The sequence below is a fragment of the Passer montanus genome, unplaced genomic scaffold (genome assembly GCF_014805655.1).
Source record: "Passer montanus isolate IOZ18808 unplaced genomic scaffold, ASM1480565v1 scaffold1, whole genome shotgun sequence".
Classification (NCBI taxonomy): Eukaryota; Metazoa; Chordata; class Aves; order Passeriformes; family Passeridae; genus Passer; species Passer montanus.
In genome coordinates, this window is record NW_024356504.1 from 2,464,148 (window position 1) to 2,484,373 (window position 20,226).

Consider the following 20,226-nt stretch of genomic DNA (forward strand, 5'->3'; position numbering starts at 1 on the left):
TACATGTTTTATAGTGTTGATTCTTTTAAATTTACAATTAAAGAGTCCTCATCTTGTTTTCTTTCAGATTCTTCTCATTCTTTTCATCGAGATGAGACCATTGTTATTGCCCTGGCATCTGTGTCTGTACTGGCTGTTCTGATAGCTGCTCTGTTCTTTGGATACAGGATGCTTGCAGGTAGGGATTGACAATATTTTTGGCTTTGCTTTTTTCCATTGTTTATTTGGCTATTGCTCAAAGTTATACTTAAGTCTTCTGTTCTCCCCAGTCCCTGTTATATGCTTGTACATAATGCTGCTCCCCTTTCTCCTCTCTGACATTTTGTGGTGATATCCCATTTATAGCAGTTTGGAGAGAGTTATGACTTCTCTAAGCTGGCATTTTGGAACCTATTTTTTTTCTACAAATCCTCTGCTCAGCACAGTTTAAGTGAGGAGGTGAGCATGCTTTGTAGTTATTGCCAGTGACTTTGAACTATCAAAATAGTTGTGTAGCAGATATCTGTAGTTTGTAGCTTATCAGCACCTTCACTGCTCATTTTGCTGACTTTGAGAAGATTTCACAGGACTCCTTTTTACTTATTTCATCCTTGCTACAATATGTAATTCTGCCAGGTCCCAGGTAAGTTGCATTTTTTTTCACTTGGAGCATGTCCAGAAAGGAAAGTGGCTGATTTCCTCCTCACCCTCTTCCCCAGGAGACCGTAAACAAGGTTTGCACAGTATGAACATGATGGAGGCAGCAGCATCAGAGCCCTCACTGGATCTGGATAATCTAAAGTTGTTAGAGGTAAATATTCAACTCAGTTATTAATCTTCATTTGTATTCAATGTAATGCCTGTGGTCATATCCCAGGCATAGTTACAGAAATGAATGTATCAGTGCTCCTGTAATATTTTCTTCTAAATCACAGTTTCAAGAAGAAATTAAAATTAAAAAGGGGTTACTGCAGGTACATTTTGTCTAATTTTGTTAATAATATTGTTAGTATTAGCTAGAATATGTTTTACCTTGAGAATAAAAAAAAGAAACACTGAGTGGTAGTGGGGAAAATTAGAAGGTGCTATATTTCAGCATTGCATCAAAAGATCCATCTGTTTTGCTTGACACTGCTTGCTTTTAGTACAGTGTCCTACTGTAGGAATTTGAAATTCTTTAGTAACACTCTTGGAAAACAGAATATACTGCAGATAGGGCAATATATTTCAGTAGTGGTATATTTCTGTGTAGTCATTCTTCCGTGTGGGGCACTATCTAGCTCCATGGCAACTAGAGGCCAACCAGAATTTTCTGCTCAGCTTGGTGTTAGATGTATCATCACAAAACTGCAAAATGTTATGCTTCCAGTTGGTGTGCTTGATGGAACATATGGAATTTTTAAAACCTTTAAGCCATGAAAAAAATTAGTAGAACGACTGAGATGCGGAGTGGTGCTTTTCTGCTTTTTCCCAGTAGAAACCCCACCTAGAGATGCAGACTGCAGACATGCAGTGTGAATTGCTGTAATGGTGCCAGCACTGATCAGCAAAGAGCCTTGGGTGTCTTCAGACACCAAAAGAGTACTTTAGGCAGAGTTTAGGAGAGTCTGACTATTGAGGTTTGCTGTTACTTGTCTCTGCCCCAATACGGGAAAGGTGGTTCTGGGCAGGCCATGCTTCAACAGATGAGTCTGGACTCTTGAGTTTTCAGTCTTCAATTGTGTTTATTATTTCTTATCTACAAAGTTCTCTGTCTGTCCAGCCGAGGTCTGATCAGCAAGGCAGCCCAAAGCACTCTGCCCCGCCCACGGGGCGGCTGTGTCTTTTATAGTGAAAATTACGTATAAGATATTTACCTTTTATTTCCGATACTTTTCACCCTTGTTAACAAGTGCACCTTCACCATGAACCAATCCACAAGTGCCAACATCATCCTGAACATGGATGCCAAGGAGAAGAAAGAAGAAGGCCAGGGCACGCCCAAATCCATCTTGGGACTCCTGACCCCCATGTAGAGGATTCCAAACCCCCCTGTACAAGATTCAAAACCCCCCTGTACAGTGCTCCAAAATCTATGTTTCACCCTGTGAATATAATCCCTGCACCATTCAAACCTGAAGATTTCTCATTTCCTCATACACAGATGACACATCCCTAGAAGGGTCAAAGTCAAGCCACCAGACACTTTTGACAACGTTCCAAGACCTCTGAGCCCCGCAAGGGTTCTCTCGGTAGCTCTGGACATCCGGAGCGATGTGCTGAGTTCCCACATCTAACTATACTGTGTATTGTAGAAGTGTGCAAAGCCCCAGATGAAAGCACTTGTACTGACAATGCAGTCTTGGAGAAAGCACTGACTTGGTAGAGAGAAATGCTGTGGTGTCTTCTGTCCTGCTTCTTGTATCCTAAGGAGCTGACCCCTTACCTCCAGTCACAGGGTGTTGTAGGACAAATGTTTTAACCTGTGCTTGCCTTTGGACATCTCTGTGGGTAGATTACATTCCACATTCATACCTTGAACTGACTTGTTGCTGCTTTGCAACTCAGTGATATAAAAGGACTGAGAAACAGAAAGTCTCTTCATTATTTAATAATGATACTTTATTTTTGAAAACTTCCCTGTAAGACTATTTTATAATCTTTAGAAACATTACTTTTGATATCCCTTTTGATACTTTTGATATTTTGATTTTGTTTTCTCTTCCTCCTATATTTGTAAGTATTTCAAAAGTTTAAAAAATGGCTCATGAAGTCCTTACAGTTTCATGTATGGGTCTTTCTGAAAATTATTTTCAATAGGTGCTTAAATTCTTACGTAGCTGGAATTTTTTGAGCTTTAGGAATTAGGGCTCTTCCTGAGGGTGCTCCTGCATTTTGGTTTCGAGTAGAGATCGCTTCTTTCTTCTGCAGTTGCTATGGAGATGTGAAAGGCCATTCTTGAAGACTGTCTAACATAGTGGGGGCTAGAATAAATATTCACAGGTAGTCAGGAATTAATTACTTCCTTCTGTTAAAATCTGTTCACCTCTTTTGGCATCTATTTTGCACCACAAATGCATATTTTGTTACTACTAATCTGAAAGGTACAGCTTATAAACTATCCTAAACCTAAAATGTTTCCTTTAAAGTCTGTGATTTCTGGAGTGAAATGAAATTGATCACATAAAAGCTATAGATCCTTAGTAGGCAAAAGTTGTAAGAGAATTAGCAGCACAAAACACATGTGTTTTATTGATTCTGTATATAAAAGTACTGAATAGATTACTTACAATATATGTACTGGATATTCAGACTATAAATCAATTTAGTAAGTCATATGTTGGCTTGTGCTGAGGTTTCTAACTCCAAAATAGCCTCTATGAAACCATTCTAATTCTGGTTTTCATTACAAAATACTCGCTGCTATCATTGTTCTTGTACTATAAGTCAGGATAAAAGTTGGCATACAATTCTTGTGAGTGCAAACTTGGGTTTTGTCTTCATCTCTTATTTTGTGAACGAATTATTTCTATTTTTTGCAGTTGATTGGCCGGGGGCGATATGGAGCAGTGTACAAAGGTTCCCTAGATGAACGTCCAGTTGCTGTGAAAGTATTTTCTTTTGCCAATCGTCAGAACTTTGTCAATGAGAGGAACATTTACAGGATTCCACTGATGGAACACGAGAACATCGCCCGCTTCATTGTGGGGGATGAGAGATTCACTGCAGACGGCCGGATGGAGTATTTATTGGTGATGGAATATTACCCCAATGTAAGTGCTTCAAAGAAATCGGTTGGGTTGGTTAAGAATCCTAAGAATAGCCACGTGAAAAGGATGTACTTTAGGTTTTGGTGGTGCTTCTTGGACAGTAATGTAAAAATAATCCATATCAATGACAGTTTTAATGGATCTTATTGTGGGTTACTGTAATACCTTTTTACATTTCCTGGTTAGTGCTACCAAATGTAGTCTTACAAATTCCAGCTCTGGAGTATTTGCTCTTGGTTTTGGTGCAAGGTTTTTTTAGTCAATTCTGTCCCTATTCAATGACAGAATTTGAGGAGTTGTTTCTACTTTAAAATAATCTAATACATTTAAAACTTCTTAATATTAAGACATTATCTCTGTCTTATGATCTCACTCAATAGCTGTAAGTAGTGGGGTTTTTTACAGTGAAATGTAATAGATACAAGATTGTTGTCAAAGTAGTTTATGGTACTATAAATCATGCTGCCTTTTTTTATTCTGTTATCTTCTTTAAAGCTTTCTGTGGCATATACTGATGATGTAGAACATTTCTTAAGAAGGCAGCCTTACTTTCCAGAACCTTATCTTCAAATCTCCTTAGCTAACTGAAGGCCTGTATTTCTCAAATTCATAGATTAGGGTACTTCATGTTCTGTGTGTGTACACACAAATACAGAAAAAGAAACATTTAGAATGTGAATAGCTTTGCTGAAAAATCATACGTGGGGGTTATATATATGAAAAGGCAAAAAATGGTGTCACTATTTATCTTTGGGGTTTTTTTGCCTGTTTATGCAAAAGGACCTTAGTTTTTCAATTAAATAATTTTCTCTAACAAGCTTTTTAGTCTCAAGTAAGCAAACTTGTATTTCCTGCGGAGTGTGAAGGGGATGGCTGAAGCCTAATCTTTTATGGAGGCAGTAGGACAACAGCTGCTTATTTGAATAGCAAAAAGGAGCAGAACAGTGCTATGTAGCAGTAATGATGGCTTGTCTTAGGGTTTTTTAGGCTCTGTGAATATGCTTGTATTGCAAGTTAAATGCACCCATGTAAATACATACCTTAAACATAGGTATGTATTTACACACATATACGCTATATACAAACTTAAGGCAGCAAAGCACAAATATAAAAAGTGTCTTAACTGAAAGTTTTAAGTGAGAACACACTCAATCATGTCAGCTTGTAAGACAGGCATCTGAGATTGCAGAAACTGGAAGCGACCATGAAAAAGGTCAGTTGTGCCCATACCAGATGGACAGTGGCAAAGCATTTGATTCTGACAAAACTGATATATTTTCATGTAATAGAATGAAAGTTGAGTAAAATCAAGTGAGTATTCTGCTCCTAAGATGCACAGCATAACTGTCTTCACAGATGATCTGTGCTGTTTTCTTGAATGAAAGGATTTTCAGTTGGAACGTAATTTGATTGAAAATTGTGTCTTGTTGCTTTTGTAAACAGGCTCTGTTAATGACCTGATTAAATCTACAGATGAAGCTTATGACTTCATATTATCAGATTCCTTCCTAATGTGGTATTAAGAACAGCAAGATTAGGCTGAAATCAATCCACTGGTTGTTTGGAAGTCATTGGAAAAAGTGCACAGCAGGTGTAATTAATGCACAGTGTGATCTGTATTTCAGTGAGCAGATGTTCTGTTATATGTGGAGTTAACAGCAGAAAAGGAAGCCTGCTGTGGCAGCCCTACTAGAAGGGAATTCCAGTGTTCAAACTGGAGCCATAAATCTGATTTCAATAAGGACTAACCAATACAAGATGTGCAGATGAAATATTCCCCATCCAAAACGTCGTTCTCCCTCATAATACTTTCCTTCCTGAAAATAAGAACACACAAGCCAGGGCATTTTTACACAGAAAATTGTTCTTGGTGTTACCTTGGTGAAAGCAAGACAGATAGGTTTAACCCAGGTTGTGTTTTTATCCAAACATGCCTTCAGAATGAAGGAAGTAGACAAGTAAAAGGAATGGCATGTGCATTTATCAATCAACATGCTGTTCTGATGGGACTCTGAGGTGGAGTAGGTCAGTAAGGGATCAGCTGGGAGGCATGGCATAGTAGGAAATACATAATAGCCACAGAATTATCACCCCAGTAGTCAGACACTCTTGTCTCTTTAAACAACAGAAAAATTGTTCTAAAACACAAATAGAATCTCTGCTTGTTAAAAAATATCACTTTTATCAAAAGTTATAGTCAGAACAAATATCCCCACTTTAACGTGTAACCCATAACTCTGACAAGATAGTCTTAATACAAATATATCTCTCTCTAAATATTGACTAAAACTTTTCCTGGTTATCATTTTAACTTCACTAAAAGCATAAAATCACAGCCTTCAGCTAGCTTAAAAAACAGGTGATGGGCAGGCTTTGCAGCAGAAAGATCTTGAAGCTGGTTTAATACAGTGAATATTTCCCAGTTGCCTCATGACAACAGTCCTGTGGCCTCCATTAGAATGGGTTGGAATCTCAACCCACTAAGCCAAGAAAAAAAACCAAGCTGATGACATTTGGAAGCTAATAAGAAGGCTCATATTCCTTAAAAAGTTGTAAAAAACAAGGAAAAATGTGAAATTCCTGTTAGGAAGCAGATTACTTGTACTTTACGCTGGAGGATTTAGTTTGTTTGAAATAAATATATTGTCATTGGGGACTGTGCATCGAAGGTGTCACAGTTTGCAGTGTCTGGCTTTGTTTTGGATAGCAGTCTCAGTTTCTGGAATATCTCAGTATCATAGTGGGCACACTTCCTTCTGGTTTTCTTAGAGATTTCATGACAAATCATTAGAAGATCCCCCATTTTACACATCTAACTTCACTTTCAAGAAAAGGGGAACATGCCATTATTTTTTTCCATGTTTTTTCAGTGCATGTGAACTCACTCCTGTTTGGAATTGCCTTTGGGGTGTTTTTGTTTTGACACATAAATAGATTATAGCAAGATCTGTGAGACATGTTGAGTATTCTGTAGGTGATAATGGTCTAAAGCCCACATTTTAGAAACCTGGGCTGTTATGTCTGCAGTTACCTTTATTCTGTTCTACAACAACACTTTAATATAATTTTTTTCTAGAGGCAGTCCCTATTATTCTGTGATAAAATTCCTATTCCACTTTAGAGAAACGGCAGCTCTGGAATTGAATGAAACTTCAGTCAAATATTGTGTTTTAAAACATGTGGGCAAACACATAAGCATTACAGGTTATAAGCAGTGGATAAAACTGAGTCTCCAAAAGATTTTGAGTTATTCTACTGGACAATGATTTTAATCCATGTTTTTTGTTTTGTCTTTTTTTTTTGGTTCTTTTTAGGGTTCTTTGTGCAAATATTTGAGTCTCCACACAAGTGACTGGGTGAGCTCCTGTCGTTTGGCTCACTCCATAACTCGGGGCTTGGCGTACCTGCACACGGAGCTGCCTCGAGGAGGTAAGGCCAGGAAGGGATGCAAAGATCTCAGTATATTCTTATTTCTGTCAGGTAGTACATTCCAGCCTTTATTTATCCTACAGTGAGTAGGAATTGATGAATGCGAATAGAGATTGCTCTGTTCCCTGCTTTGGAACGAGGCTGTGCTGTGGGCTCTGTGGCCCTTGTGTGACAGCGCTGAGTCCGGGGTGGGAGAGGCAGGAGGAGGCAGAGCTGTGCAGTGCTGCTGTATCATGGCAACAGATTTCTGAAGAGCTCGAGCACTGCCTGCCTCTCTGGCACAGGGTAAACAGATGAGGTGTTGTGTCTGTTTTTGCAGTTCAGAAACAAATCACCAAAGCAATTTTAGTTTGTGTGTGAACTGCATGCTATCAAATTAAATCTTCTAACCCCACTGTAGTTTTATTTATCATGTCTCTGGATTTTTGTTGGAGAGTTTGGGCCTAGTACAAACAATGCTGCTGGACTTCTGGTACTTTATATTAGAGTACTGGCTGTGACAATGTACTGATTGGGATCTTTCTATCTCTGTGTGCATGCTTCACCCAGTATTTCAGCAGCTGAAGTATCATAATTATAAAGTAGATATTCTGAGATCTCTGTAATATCAGGCTGCAGAATATGGCCTGGCACTGAAATGTTAGGGTTTTGGCAGTAAATAAAAGGCTGGTTTCATTACATCTGCATTAAGGTGCTAATGTTTGGATTAAAATTCCAAACTATATATCTCAAATGTTAAGCATGAGCATTAGCAAAGAATGACAACTAAAGCTGCTAATAAAAGTGCTGAAAATACCCAAATCAGTATTCCTATGTGCCATTGAAACTGCAGCTATCATCTTAACTTCATCTTTTTGAGATGTGCAGACAGGTGTGTCCATTAGCAACCAGAAAATGTGTAAGCTTTCCATCATAAAAGAGAGACAGCCAGAGTCTGTGAATGCTAGGAAGGAACACATGGAGTAGAATAAATTCTGCACTAAAATGAGCTCTGTACTGCTGGCTGCTTTACTAACAAAATAAATAAAAACTAGGAACAGCTGAGATTATTCTTTGGAAAAGGTTAGATCCCTTGCAAGATGAACATGTTCAGACTCTCTGGAATAATATTGTCTGCATATCTTCTGAATAAGTGCCAATGCTATTTCCAATTGTAATGTAAATAACTGGTACTGAATTTGATGCAGGAGTGTGGAAGTGGCAGAGAGTGTTTGGGATGGCTGTTAGGGCTGTGGCAGTGTACAATGTCTCCACTGCCAAAGTCGTGCTGAAATATCCCTTGGGAAGAAGACTGTTGGTGAACATTAGAACTGTATATGACAGCAGCCTAATATATCGTATAGATACAGTGAAACTCTGCATGCCAGTCAGTTTTCTCTAGATAGCTTCCTCTGGAGCTCATTTTAAAGAAGCAAAAATGTTAGCTTTCTAAAAAATAAGTTGATTCTCTTTTCATAATAGCTGAGCAGACATAACGAGGTTCTCTCATTTTGCCAAACAGCAGGATTGTTCAAATAGTAACAAGCACTTCTGTGTGTCCAAACAGACCATTACAAACCTGCAATATCCCATCGTGACTTGAACAGCCGCAATGTGCTGGTGAAGAATGATGGAACGTGTGTCATCAGTGATTTTGGGCTCTCCATGAAGTTAACTGGCAACAGACTGGTACGACCCGGTGAGGAAGACAACGCTGCCATTAGTGAGGTGAGCACAAATGGTTGGATGAATGTTCAGGTGGTTCTAGGAAATGACTGCAGTATGGGTGAGAAGTGGCTGAAGCCTCCACAGGAAGAAACTGGTTTTTTTTCTCAAAGTACTCATCACAAACCTGCCATTTTGAAAGGTGATAGATTGGAAGACTGAAGTGTCTGTGTGAGATATGAGAAGACACAAGGTAGGTTTGGTTGCCATGTTCTCTGTGATTCTGTGGTACAGGTCCCTTCGGTTTTGTACTGCAAATGCTAACTGAAGACCAAACAGTCTTTGTTTTTAATTTTTGATTTTGGTGTTAGTTTTTCTGAAATGGTGACATACCACATTCTGCATCTCTGCTTGACATCTAATAAAGGCTACTGAAATACAGTGAGACTGTTTTAAATAGTGCCTAAAGAGTGCCTAATAGTTCAGTGTAGTTGTTATCTGTGCTTTTACAGAAGAAGTTTATATGTCATTCAAAAAACACGCTACACAGTGATAATCACCCTCCCTTAGAAAGCAAGTGCTAAATTGAAAATACCTAGTGCAGAAGAGCTCCATCTCCATCTTCCCATACTGAACAAAGAAACAGGGAAACTGCTGGTTAAAATGCAGGGATGTGGAGCAATCCTTTGACAAAATACTGTCCTAGAAGTACTGATGAGTAAGTGCTCTTATCTAACAGATGCTAGTGAAAATTAATAGGTATCTTCCAAGACTTAATAACCTTTGACTATGGAGGTTGTAGGGTGGAGCCTTGCTGACAGTCCAGAAATAGAGAATAAGTTTCCTGTTCAGCAGAATCCTCTTCCATTATGATACATACCTTGGTATTTAACAGAGCAACTTGGAAAAAGAAACACTTCAGCTATATCATGTTTCATTTGAGAACATTAAGTAAGGGACAAAATCATTTTGTTTTGGTACATACAAAGCAGTGACAGAGTAGGGGAAGGGTTTTGTTATGACTAGACTGGTAAGAATCTAGAAACTGAGGACATTGATTAGGAATGATCTGTGTTTTCCTTAACTGTAGAGAATACGAAGCAGAATAGGGCACAAAAAAACTCAGTTGAATTTGGAGATGACTTCCTGACGTGAAGTGTTGATGTGATGTTTTCCCAGGTCGGTACGATCCGCTACATGGCCCCAGAAGTGCTTGAAGGAGCAGTGAACTTGAGGGACTGTGAATCTGCTTTGAAACAAGTAGATATGTATGCGCTGGGCCTGATCTACTGGGAGATCTTCATGAGATGCACAGACCTCTTCCCAGGTAAGGAGAGAACTGCAGGAAACCGTAACAGTAGGAAATGGCACCAGCAACCAAAGCTGCTCCAGAGCCGAGCTTTTGGAAGTGGAGAAGGGAAGCAGTTGCTCGGTTGCTTCTGCCATTGAGTCGGTGCCATCTAGTGTTCGAGGCGGTGCTGGTCAGGACGGTGCAGCTGGGCGAGCTGTGCTTCCTGCCCAAAGGCTCACACGACCTGTTCAGGTGGTTTGCAGGCCTCATGCTCAGTGCATTTGAGCATTATCATTGTTGTTTTTATTATTGTCCAGAGGTTAAAAACACTGAGAGTTAGGCTGATGGCAAAGGCGTGTGTATCGGTTCTGAGAACTGATAGAAGTGCTTAAAATGTCTTTCAGACTTTTCACCATGAAAAAATGCTATGACTTAATGTAGCCTTTAGTTAGTTGTACTTTTATTTATGATAGGACTTGGAAAATTCAGGGAAATCCTCCCTACCTGTAACATGAACAAAAAGGAAATAGACGTAAAATTTACATGTGAGATTGCGCCACATCCACCATCTTCTGCCCAAGCTACAGCATACAGAATGAATGTAAAATTCAGCATACTCTCTGCAGTCAAACAGCTGTACTTTGTGTGCAGATGCTTGTAATCTTGCTGGGCTTCCTCCTGAATGAAGTGCATGAACATCATCAGTCAGTGGCATTTCACAGAAAGTAGGTCTTGTCTTCAGGCTCCAAGGCATTCCAAATGTGCCACTGAACCAGGAAAGTCTCAGGATGCTATGCTTTGAAAGGTTGCTGAGCAGCCCTTAATTCATTTGCAGTTAATTCAGCTTTTTTTGGAAGTTAGACTTTGGGGAAAGTGGGGAACATCTCGATAGACAGCAACTTTGATAATGCCTTTCATCAACTGAAAGCCTTTGCTCTGCCTTTTAATCTGTGATTGATTTTTTTTTCCCTTTCTTTCTTTTGCTAACAGGGGAATCTGTGCCAGAGTACCAGATGGCTTTCCAGACTGAAGTCGGAAACCATCCCACTTTTGAAGATATGCAAGTCTTGGTGTCTAGAGAGAAGCAAAGACCAAAATTCCCTGAAGCATGGAAGGAGAACAGCCTGGTGAGAGAGAATATTTTCAAAGAAACAGTGTATTAACCAGCTTTAGGGTGTACTCATTTCTTAAAAGCAATTTCTTTCTCTTTGTTAGTATTTAAGGATTGAGGGATGTTTCTGCATGGACTCCTTAAATACTGAATTCAATTTTTAAAAGTTATTGACATGAAAGCCAGATTTCTTTTAAGGAAAAATACTATTATTGTTGTTGTTGTTGCATTCTGCAGTATGATATACCAAAGATAACTGTTACATTAACTTTAGACATTGTCTGTGCATGAAGTGCCCATGTGTTCTCTGTGTGCTGAATGAGAAACACGAAACCATTCTTGGCCTTTTGGCATCTTATAAACTAATAAAACTGAACTAGGATACCAGCTAAAATAGCTGGCAAAAAATCAATATGCTCTTCCAAAACTAAAATTGGTAAACATTGTAATAAACTTTTTTGAACTTATATAGACCTCAGGATTTGCAGGGGCTAAAGCTTCTAGAAATAATTTCATTTTAACTACATAAAAGATTTTATATGGCTTCATTTGATCTGCAATTTTTTTTCAGGACTATAAACATTATAATATTGTTTGTTGTTTTGAGTGAGTGTAGCTATGGCTTAGAACCCTGCTGCTGTGGGCCAACAAGTTAGAGCAAGTCAGCTGAACTCTGGTGAGAGTCTGTGCTTGCTTTCATCTGCAGCAAAGTTCAGGCAGTGTGAATCCCCTTGGCTTAGAGGGGGCTGTTTCTCTTTTATTACAAGCAGAGTGCAATGCAAGCAGTGACTGGGTTCCACCTGATACAAGGTAATGCAGCTTAATTGCACGGCTGAATGGCGTGTTTAGGTGTTATTTAGAAAGATACTTCTTGTTATTCCCGTATTGAAATGATGCCCTTCAATCTTCAGAGACTTTGGTGGTTGACAAGTTTGCAGCTACTGTGCAGACAAGGAGGAGCCCAAGGCCTCACCTGGTGCTGGTCCTGTAAATGTGTAGGAACCTGCTTTCAGTGGTGCTCTGCAGTAAAACATGTTGTAACGGAGCTGAGGGCTTCCAAGAGAGGTGTATTATTACACGCTTTTGGCCACCCAGTCTCGGGGGCAAAGGGAGAAGAGGAAAAAAGAGAAATCAGTGCCCAAAGTATATAGGAAATCAAACAACAGCTGTTTTAACTATGGCCATGTTGGCAAATGCAGTGTTGGAAGAACCAAGCTTGACAGCTGTTTCTGAAGACAGTTAAAAGCAAAACAATTCAAGGTTTGTTTTGTTTTGCAGACTGCCATTTTAAATGTTAATTATGTTCTAGCAAGCTGATAGACTGCAGCATTATTAGATGATCCCCATATTTGAAATGCCTAGCACATTCTTTGTGGTGTTACTATTTTTTTTTTCTGCATAATCAAAATGGTGATGGTAACTCCAGCTCTAAGAATTTATCAACACCATTGCTTTAAGAGAAAAGAAGAATAATCACAGGTGTCAAACAATTTCCTCCACCTTATGCCAGTCTAGGATAATATCTGAATGAGAACTCTAGAGCAGATAGTGTAGAAAATTACGCTCCAGATAACCTCACTCTGGACCCACATCCTAACCTCCTGCATCTAATGCATGGGATAAAAGAATTTTTTTCCATTATTTAAAAACTCTGCTGTTATGTTGTGTTATAACAGCATTTATGAAACAAATGCATTTGTCTTTTTCATCTATGAAACAAATGCATTTGTCCTTTTCATTTGAGAAATACAAATGTGATTACCTATGCAGTCTTAATCTGCTTCTGGAAGCATCTATGTTATGTTACAGATCTTGATTAGCAGTATTGTTTTTCGTAGTATAAAGCAACAGCCTGAGCACAGGATGTACATAAAATAATTAAAAGGCTTTAAACTGTGTTGAGATGTTGGTACATTCTTGTCTCACTTGCCAAAGTGGGGCCACGCTTGACTTCAGAGGTCAGCACTGAAGGGATATTAACAGAATAATAGAATAATGCAGATTTCTGGTCCCTTCTATCTTTTTGATGAGTGCTAGTACTTGTAAATAGTTCATTTTAGCATAGTTGTCTTTCAGCCTGAAATTAATAGAAAGCACATAATTGTGGTAAATGTGATGCTGAAGAACTCCAGTGTTGATAACTGTCTGTACAGCCACTGCTGTGTCCTTTAATGATCCTTAACACATCAAAAGGAAAGGACCTGCTACAGGACAGACAGTATTAAATTAAACACTGGTTTAATTTGCTGCTGATGAAACCTGTAGAGAGAGTCTTGCAAAGAGGAAAGGCAGGAGATTAGGGTGTCCACTGACGTAGTCTAAATGGTGACAAAATCAAGTCCTAAAAGCTGAATGAAGGTGTTTTATGGAGAGAGAATGGATCCAGTGCCCTATCTTGTCGTTGTCTCTGAGAGTGTTTTTAGACTCATGTCCCTCAGCTAAGGGGATGGTATTGGATTATCCCCTGTGATCTCTGTGGGAAGGGAGATGAAAGGTTTGCTTGTGGGGGAGCTCATCCCCACCTGTGCAGCCAGAGCTGCATCACCCAGCAGCAGTGATTGCCAGGTGCAGGCAGTGCCAGGAGCTCACTCCGTGGGCGAGGAGCTCTTGGCTTGTACTCAGAGCTGGTCCTGGCTTCCACTGCCAGAAGGGCACAAGGCAGCTCTGGCACAGAGACAGTCAGCAGGACTCCCTGAATGCCTTAGTGCCCAGCTGGGATTCTGCACAGTCCTCAATCTGGAGAGGTTAAAGCTGGGCTGTAGATGTGAGCTGTGCTGGCAAACCAGATCCTCTCCGTGGCCATAGGCTGGCAGCAGGGGCCCATAAATGTCTGCCTGGCTTTTGTGCTCCAGATAGAGTGGAAACAGAAGCATTCAGTGCTCGTAATTTCAGTTGTTTCCTCTCCAGTTCCCTGAACATATGCCAGCATGTTTTGGAGGTCTTGAGCTCTAATCCTGACTGTACAGTTCATCCCACAGCATGTTGCCAGGAACACGTGTGTGTTTCTGTTTCTCCACCTGTAAAACAAGTGCAACAAAAATCTCTTCCCATGATGCAGACAAATTCATTGGTACTTACGAGACATTTGGATGTCACTGTGGTACCCAGGAAGACAAGGATGATGAAGTGAGCATGGCTGATATTTGCATACAGTGCAGGGGAGCAAGGCAGTGACCATTAGCAGAACTGTGAGAATAACCGTGGCAGCATTTCCAGAATATCAGCAATCCTTAGTACACAGCTCTCACAAGGCAAGGAGAGTGAGCAGAGCATGCATCCATCAGAGGGCTGGCTGAAAGTTGTATGGACATTGGTAAATGTAGCTTTTCCTAAGTGTCTTCCCAGTGGCTGTGTGTATGTGGGGTGATATTAGCAATACTAGCATATTGCTAGTATTAGGTTAAATTAGCTTTGAATCAAATTGTGTATCTTCTGTTTCTCTCTTTCACCAGCTTGTGACTGTTTTCAGGCATGCAGAATGCTGCCATAAAACAGTGACTTACAAGCACAGTATAAAGGCAAAATAACTAAAAGGGGTTTTATCTTCTGGCAGGCTGTGAGGTCACTTAAAGAAACAATTGAAGACTGTTGGGATCAAGATGCAGAAGCTCGACTAACAGCACAGTGTGCTGAGGAGAGAATGGCAGAGCTCATGATGATCTGGGAGAGGAATAAATCAGTTAGCCCAACAGTCAATCCTATGTCAACTGCCATGCAAAATGAGAGGTAAGAAGAGAACACCTTTGGGTTTAGTCAGCAGGAAATGCCCAGTGCAGCGCTCAGCTCCCTCCAGGACAGAAGCTACAGCTTGCTGCACCCATGAAGTGATGTGTGTTACATGACCTGGTCTGCGTATGGGTATTGCATGGCATAATCCCAATTGCTTGTGTTCTTAAGATCTCCTGTGTGTCCCCAGAATTCAGGCACCTTTTATATATAAAAACTGTATTTCTCACAGAGGGGCCTTTTAAACTGAGCTTAGGCAAACTGTCTCAGCAGGCTCGCCATGATGTGAAGTGACAAGGTGAATTGTCTTTTAAGTACACTTGCTAAATGATGCATCAAACTTCTGTTTAAAGTGTTCTGCTAAAACCTGTGAATTTGCAGTCAGTATGAGTTCAGGAAATTGCTGAGTCTCAAAACTTAGTTTTTCAGTTAACAAACTGCATGGCCATTGTTTAAGTCGTTGTTACTCTGACCGCAGCAAGAGAAGTGCTGCATGTTCTCTGCTTATATATGATCCAGAGGGAATGAGAATTTGCAGAACTGACTTCAGTGCTTAATAGTATACTCTGGAAATCCAGATTTGAGAGCAGAATAATGTTGCTGCATATGATACTGTTCATTGTCATAAAAAAATATTATGTTCAAATAATAAAATACCTAAATTGTCAAAATAGTAGAGTTTTCATGGGTTAGGACCTTGTGACATTTTCCCAGAATCACTTTCTTGATTTAGTCTGTTGCATTTTTGTTGACCTTCTTCAGCATCACTTCTCTGCATCTAGAGCAGAACCTTAGCAGTACTTTGCCAACTGGACAAACAGCATATTGGACAAATAAAATATTACTGTTCTCCTAGGAAATAACATCCATCATTTTGCCCTAGTAAAACCTATTTTCTTATCCCCAGCACTTTTCAAGTAAGTTGCTTAAATACCTCAGTTTGTATCTATCTTCAGTTTATGCATTAAAAGGAACAGAAGACACTCAGCTCTCTTAAATGAGAGGCATTATAGTATGAGGTGATTTTTACATATATGATCTTAATATCACTTATTTTTTTTAAAGGAATCTGTCGCATCATAGACGTGTATCAAAGATAAGGCCATATCCAGATTATTCTTCCTCTTCCTACATTGAAGATTCAATCCACCACACTGACAGCATAGTAAAGAACATTTCTTCTGAACATTCAATGTCCACTACACCATTGACTTCAGGGGAGAAGAATAGAAACTCCATTAACTATGAGCGGCAGCAAGCACAAGCTCGCATCCCTAGTCCCGAGACAAGTGTCACCAGTTTGTCCACCACCAATACAACTGGCCTCACTCCCAGCACTGGCATGACCACCATATCCGAAATGCCTTACTCGGATGAGACAAACTTACACACTACAAATGTCATGCAGCCGGGTGGGCCCACCCCCGTTTGTCTGCAGCTAACAGAGGAGGACTTGGAGACAAATAAACTGGATCCAAAAGAAGTGGATAAGAACCTGAAAGAAAGCTCTGATGAGAATCTGATGGAACATTCACTTAAGCAGTTTAGTGGGCCAGATCCACTGAGCAGCACTAGTTCCAGCTTGCTTTATCCACTGATAAAACTTGCAGTAGAGGTGACAGGGCAGCAGGACTTCACACAAGCTACCAACGGTCAGGCGTGTTTGATTCCGGATGTCCCATCTGCTCAGGTCTATCCTCTACCCAAGCAACAGAACCTTCCGAAGAGGCCTACCAGCCTCCCTCTAAACACCAAAAATTCAGCAAAGGAGCCACGGTTAAAATTTGGTGGCAAGCACAAATCAAACTTGAAGCAGGTGGAAACGGGCGTTGCCAAGATGAACACTATCAATGCTGCAGAGCCTCACGTGGTGACGGTCACCATGAATGGAGTGGCCGGGAGGAGCCACGGCATAAACTCTCACGCTGGCACAACGCAGTATGCCAATGGCACGGTGCCCTCTGGCCAGACCAGCAGCTCGGTAGCGCAGAGGGCCCAGGAAATGCTTCAGAACCAGTTCAGTGGGGAGGACAGTCGGCTGAACATCAACTCCAGTCCCGACGAGCACGAGCCCTTGCTGAGGCGGGAGCAGCAGGTTGGCCACGACGAAGGTGTTCTGGACCGCCTGGTGGACAGGAGGGAGCGACCGCTGGACAACGGCCGGACGAACGCCAACAACAACAACAGCAATCCGTGTGCAGACACGGCTGCAGCCAGTGTCCAGAGTGTAGTGAGGAATCCCGGCCAGACCCAGACCAGAAGAGCACAGAGGCCCAATTCGCTGGATCTGTCAGCCACAAGTAGTTTGGATAGCAGTAGTATGCAGTGTAAGTGCCTGCAGGGCTCAACATTTCCCTGACACCTTTCTACCTAATAACTGCATATATCTGCTTGAATAGAAATTTCCATCTCCTGTTTCTCCTCAAAGCATACTTATTAAATCTCATATAAATGTAATTTCCCTCAGCACAATTTCAGTCTTTTTGATAAAGTCCTGTCTCTATCATTTCCAGTATATTAGATCACTATCATCCTTCCACATACATAGAATAAATTTGTCTTTTCTATTCCATCCACTCTAGGTTAACTTTCATTATTCCTTGCAAGGCTCCTACCTTTGGTAGCCGCAAAGCATATTGGAAAAGTGTGCTTTTTTTTTTTCTGCAGGGGCATCTTACATCTTTTTTTTGTTACTTTTCCTCATTCTTCTAAGAGTAGCTGTCTCTTAAGATGCATTGATAAAAATAATTTGTTATAGTAACTACTTATATGCTTCATGATTTTAAAGCAACTGATTTTACTGTATTAGCCCAGCCTAAATGGAGGGTCAGGCATTTTCTATTTTGCTGTCCTAGCTCCAACAATTAGAACAATTCTTCATCAGGTTGCCATGTACATAAAAATTAATCTGAGTAATTAGAGATGGAATTTATTTTAATAGTTTCTTTCAGAATAACTTCCTTGAGAGTTTTATGGCCAGAGGTCTAAGAGGTTACAATGGGGCTCTCCTTTTTACAGTAAGAATGTAATCATGTAGTTATAGTTCAATTAGGTACATCCTCTGGATCTGAGCTTTTTTGAGCTATTGGAAAGACCTCCTAAGACCTTTCCTTTTAAAGAAAATGTATTACCAGAAGTCATTGTAGTCTTGGCAGGTGCTTGTAAATCTCATGACTGTGTTTAGGAAGATGCTGTGATATTAGTGGAGTAAACTGGGATGCCAGGCATCTTTGGAAAGAAAAGGTTTAAAACCAAACAAGAACATACCTTTCAAGAAATGCAGTTGAATATTCAGCAATTGAATGTTTAAGCCTTCCTTTTTAGTAAGAAACCTTAATTTTTGTCTTAATGTGTTGGTGTGAGTTGAAATCTTACCAAGACGAAGAAAAAGTATTATTGCAGTGACTTTCTTTAATTGAAGGTTAAGTTAAAAGAAGGGGTTATGTAAAGTTTTTTTAACAATCAGATTTTGACTGCTGAAGTTTTATCATAGCTAAAAGTTGGTTTTGCCAGTTTTAAAGCCCAGCATTCCAAATTCTGACTTAATGTCTTAACAGAGAATGGACTATTTTGTTTTCAGGTGAAGTGCTTTGCCAGGTGGAGTAGGATTAGTGGACCTAACATTGCCTTTGCTGTAGTAGCAATGTTCTTTTGTACCTCCCGTTACAGGTAACATAAGATACTATGATTGCAAAAGCCCCATAAATGTCAAATGCTGATTCTCCTCTTTGATGCCAATATGCATTCAGGTAACACAAATTACTTCACTGAAGTAATTTCTGACAGAGAGCAGAATCTAACCCCTTGTTTTAGTGGCAGCTTTTGTAGTTGATGCACCTGTCATGCCTCTGCCACACAGTTGCTTCTGCGTTTATAGATTTTGTTCTTTTTTTCTGTTTCACATAAGTAACAGCCCTGGATTCCAGTCTAATCTTACCTTCATAATCATAATACGATTTTCTGTTCTGTTTTTGGTTTGGTTTTTTTCACCTTCAGTAGGTGACTCCTCACAGGATGGCAAATCAGGCTCAGGAGAGAAGATCAAGAAACGTGTGAAGACGCCGTACTCGCTGAAGCGGTGGCGTCCGTCCACGTGGGTCATCTCCACGGAGCCGCTGCACTGCGAGGTCAACAACAACGGCAGCGAGCAGGCAGTGCCCCCCAAATCCAGCACTGCTGTGTACCTTGCAGAGGGGGGCACTGCCACCACCATGGTCTCTAAGGACGCAGGGGTGAACTGCCTGTGAAACGCTTCAAAAGCCAACCTTTGTTTTGCATTATTTGAAACAAACATGCAGAAGACATTTTAAAAAACTGCTTTCTCCTCCTGTCAGCAACCCCTACCAAGGACTCGCTTTAAATAGATTTCAGCTATGCAGAAAATTTTTAGCTTATGCTTCCATATTTTTTTATTTTGTTTTATTTTTTGAACGTTTTTGCACTTTTATTTAGTATCGCTAAAGTTAAGTCTGTCTGTTTTGACCACGGAATATATATATGTGTATCAAAGATGTGGTCTCAAAATATTTTTTTAAAAAAAGTAACAAAAAAAAGTATTGCTGATAATCAGTTTGGACCAGTTTCTTAAGGTCACTAAGAACATAAGCAGACTATAAGACAGGTTTGACTGCAGTGGTGTCTTGTAACCATGTTTTGATTTCTGTGCATAAGCTAGTCTGTATATTTCTATGTTACAAAGTGTATTCTCTTTTGAACCCCTTATTTTCCTTGTGTCATGTTGAAATGTGCAATAGTCTATAGTTCACAGTAGGCTTTATTGAAAAGTGTGTTTCTAAAACTACCACATGTTCCCATTTTTGTATTTGTTAATTTTTCCTTGACAGTTGAGCAGTCAGCCAGTCATGACAGTGAACTTTGCACATCGTAGCCAGCTTGAAGCAGCTGCCAATATCACATTGTGCTCGGAGGTGACAGTGCATGAATTTTCCCCAACTTGAAAGGGCTTTAAAAAAGGAACAAAAAAAAAGAATCTGAGCTCTGTACCTTTCTTTTGATCCTCCCTAATCAAAATGTGTTTCCTTTATAGTAGTAGATGCCAGCCTGTGAAGCTGAGTAACAAAATGTTGAACAAATGTAAGGAGACAGTGTCAGCCATTTTTTCCATTTTATTTTGAGTGCAGTTTCACTCCCTGTATTTATATAAAACCTTATTTAGATCACTAATGATGTACATTGAAAAATACATTTTATTCAGAAATATTAATAATTGTCATACTTAAAAGCTTGAGTGAAGATAGGTTGTGAACGTATTTTGTTTACACAGAGAAAAAAAAAAA

General features: G+C 40.0%; 1 protein-coding gene across 1 annotated transcript in view; it reads left to right on the forward strand.

The window, feature by feature from the left end:
* BMPR2 (bone morphogenetic protein receptor type 2) overlaps positions 1-20,022 on the forward strand; it is a 99,495-nt gene extending 79,473 nt beyond the window's left edge. The window contains exons 4-13 of the mRNA XM_039705182.1: positions 68-178; positions 699-790; positions 3,501-3,731; positions 7,043-7,157; positions 8,704-8,864; positions 9,981-10,128; positions 11,083-11,219; positions 14,757-14,929; positions 15,995-17,256; positions 18,926-20,022. Of these exons, the coding sequence (XP_039561116.1) occupies positions 68-178; positions 699-790; positions 3,501-3,731; positions 7,043-7,157; positions 8,704-8,864; positions 9,981-10,128; positions 11,083-11,219; positions 14,757-14,929; positions 15,995-17,256; positions 18,926-19,176 (2,681 nt within the window). The 3' untranslated portion in view covers positions 19,177-20,022. The remainder of the gene's footprint in view (positions 1-67; positions 179-698; positions 791-3,500; positions 3,732-7,042; positions 7,158-8,703; positions 8,865-9,980; positions 10,129-11,082; positions 11,220-14,756; positions 14,930-15,994; positions 17,257-18,925) is intronic.
* Positions 20,023-20,226: the final 204 nt, after the last annotated feature.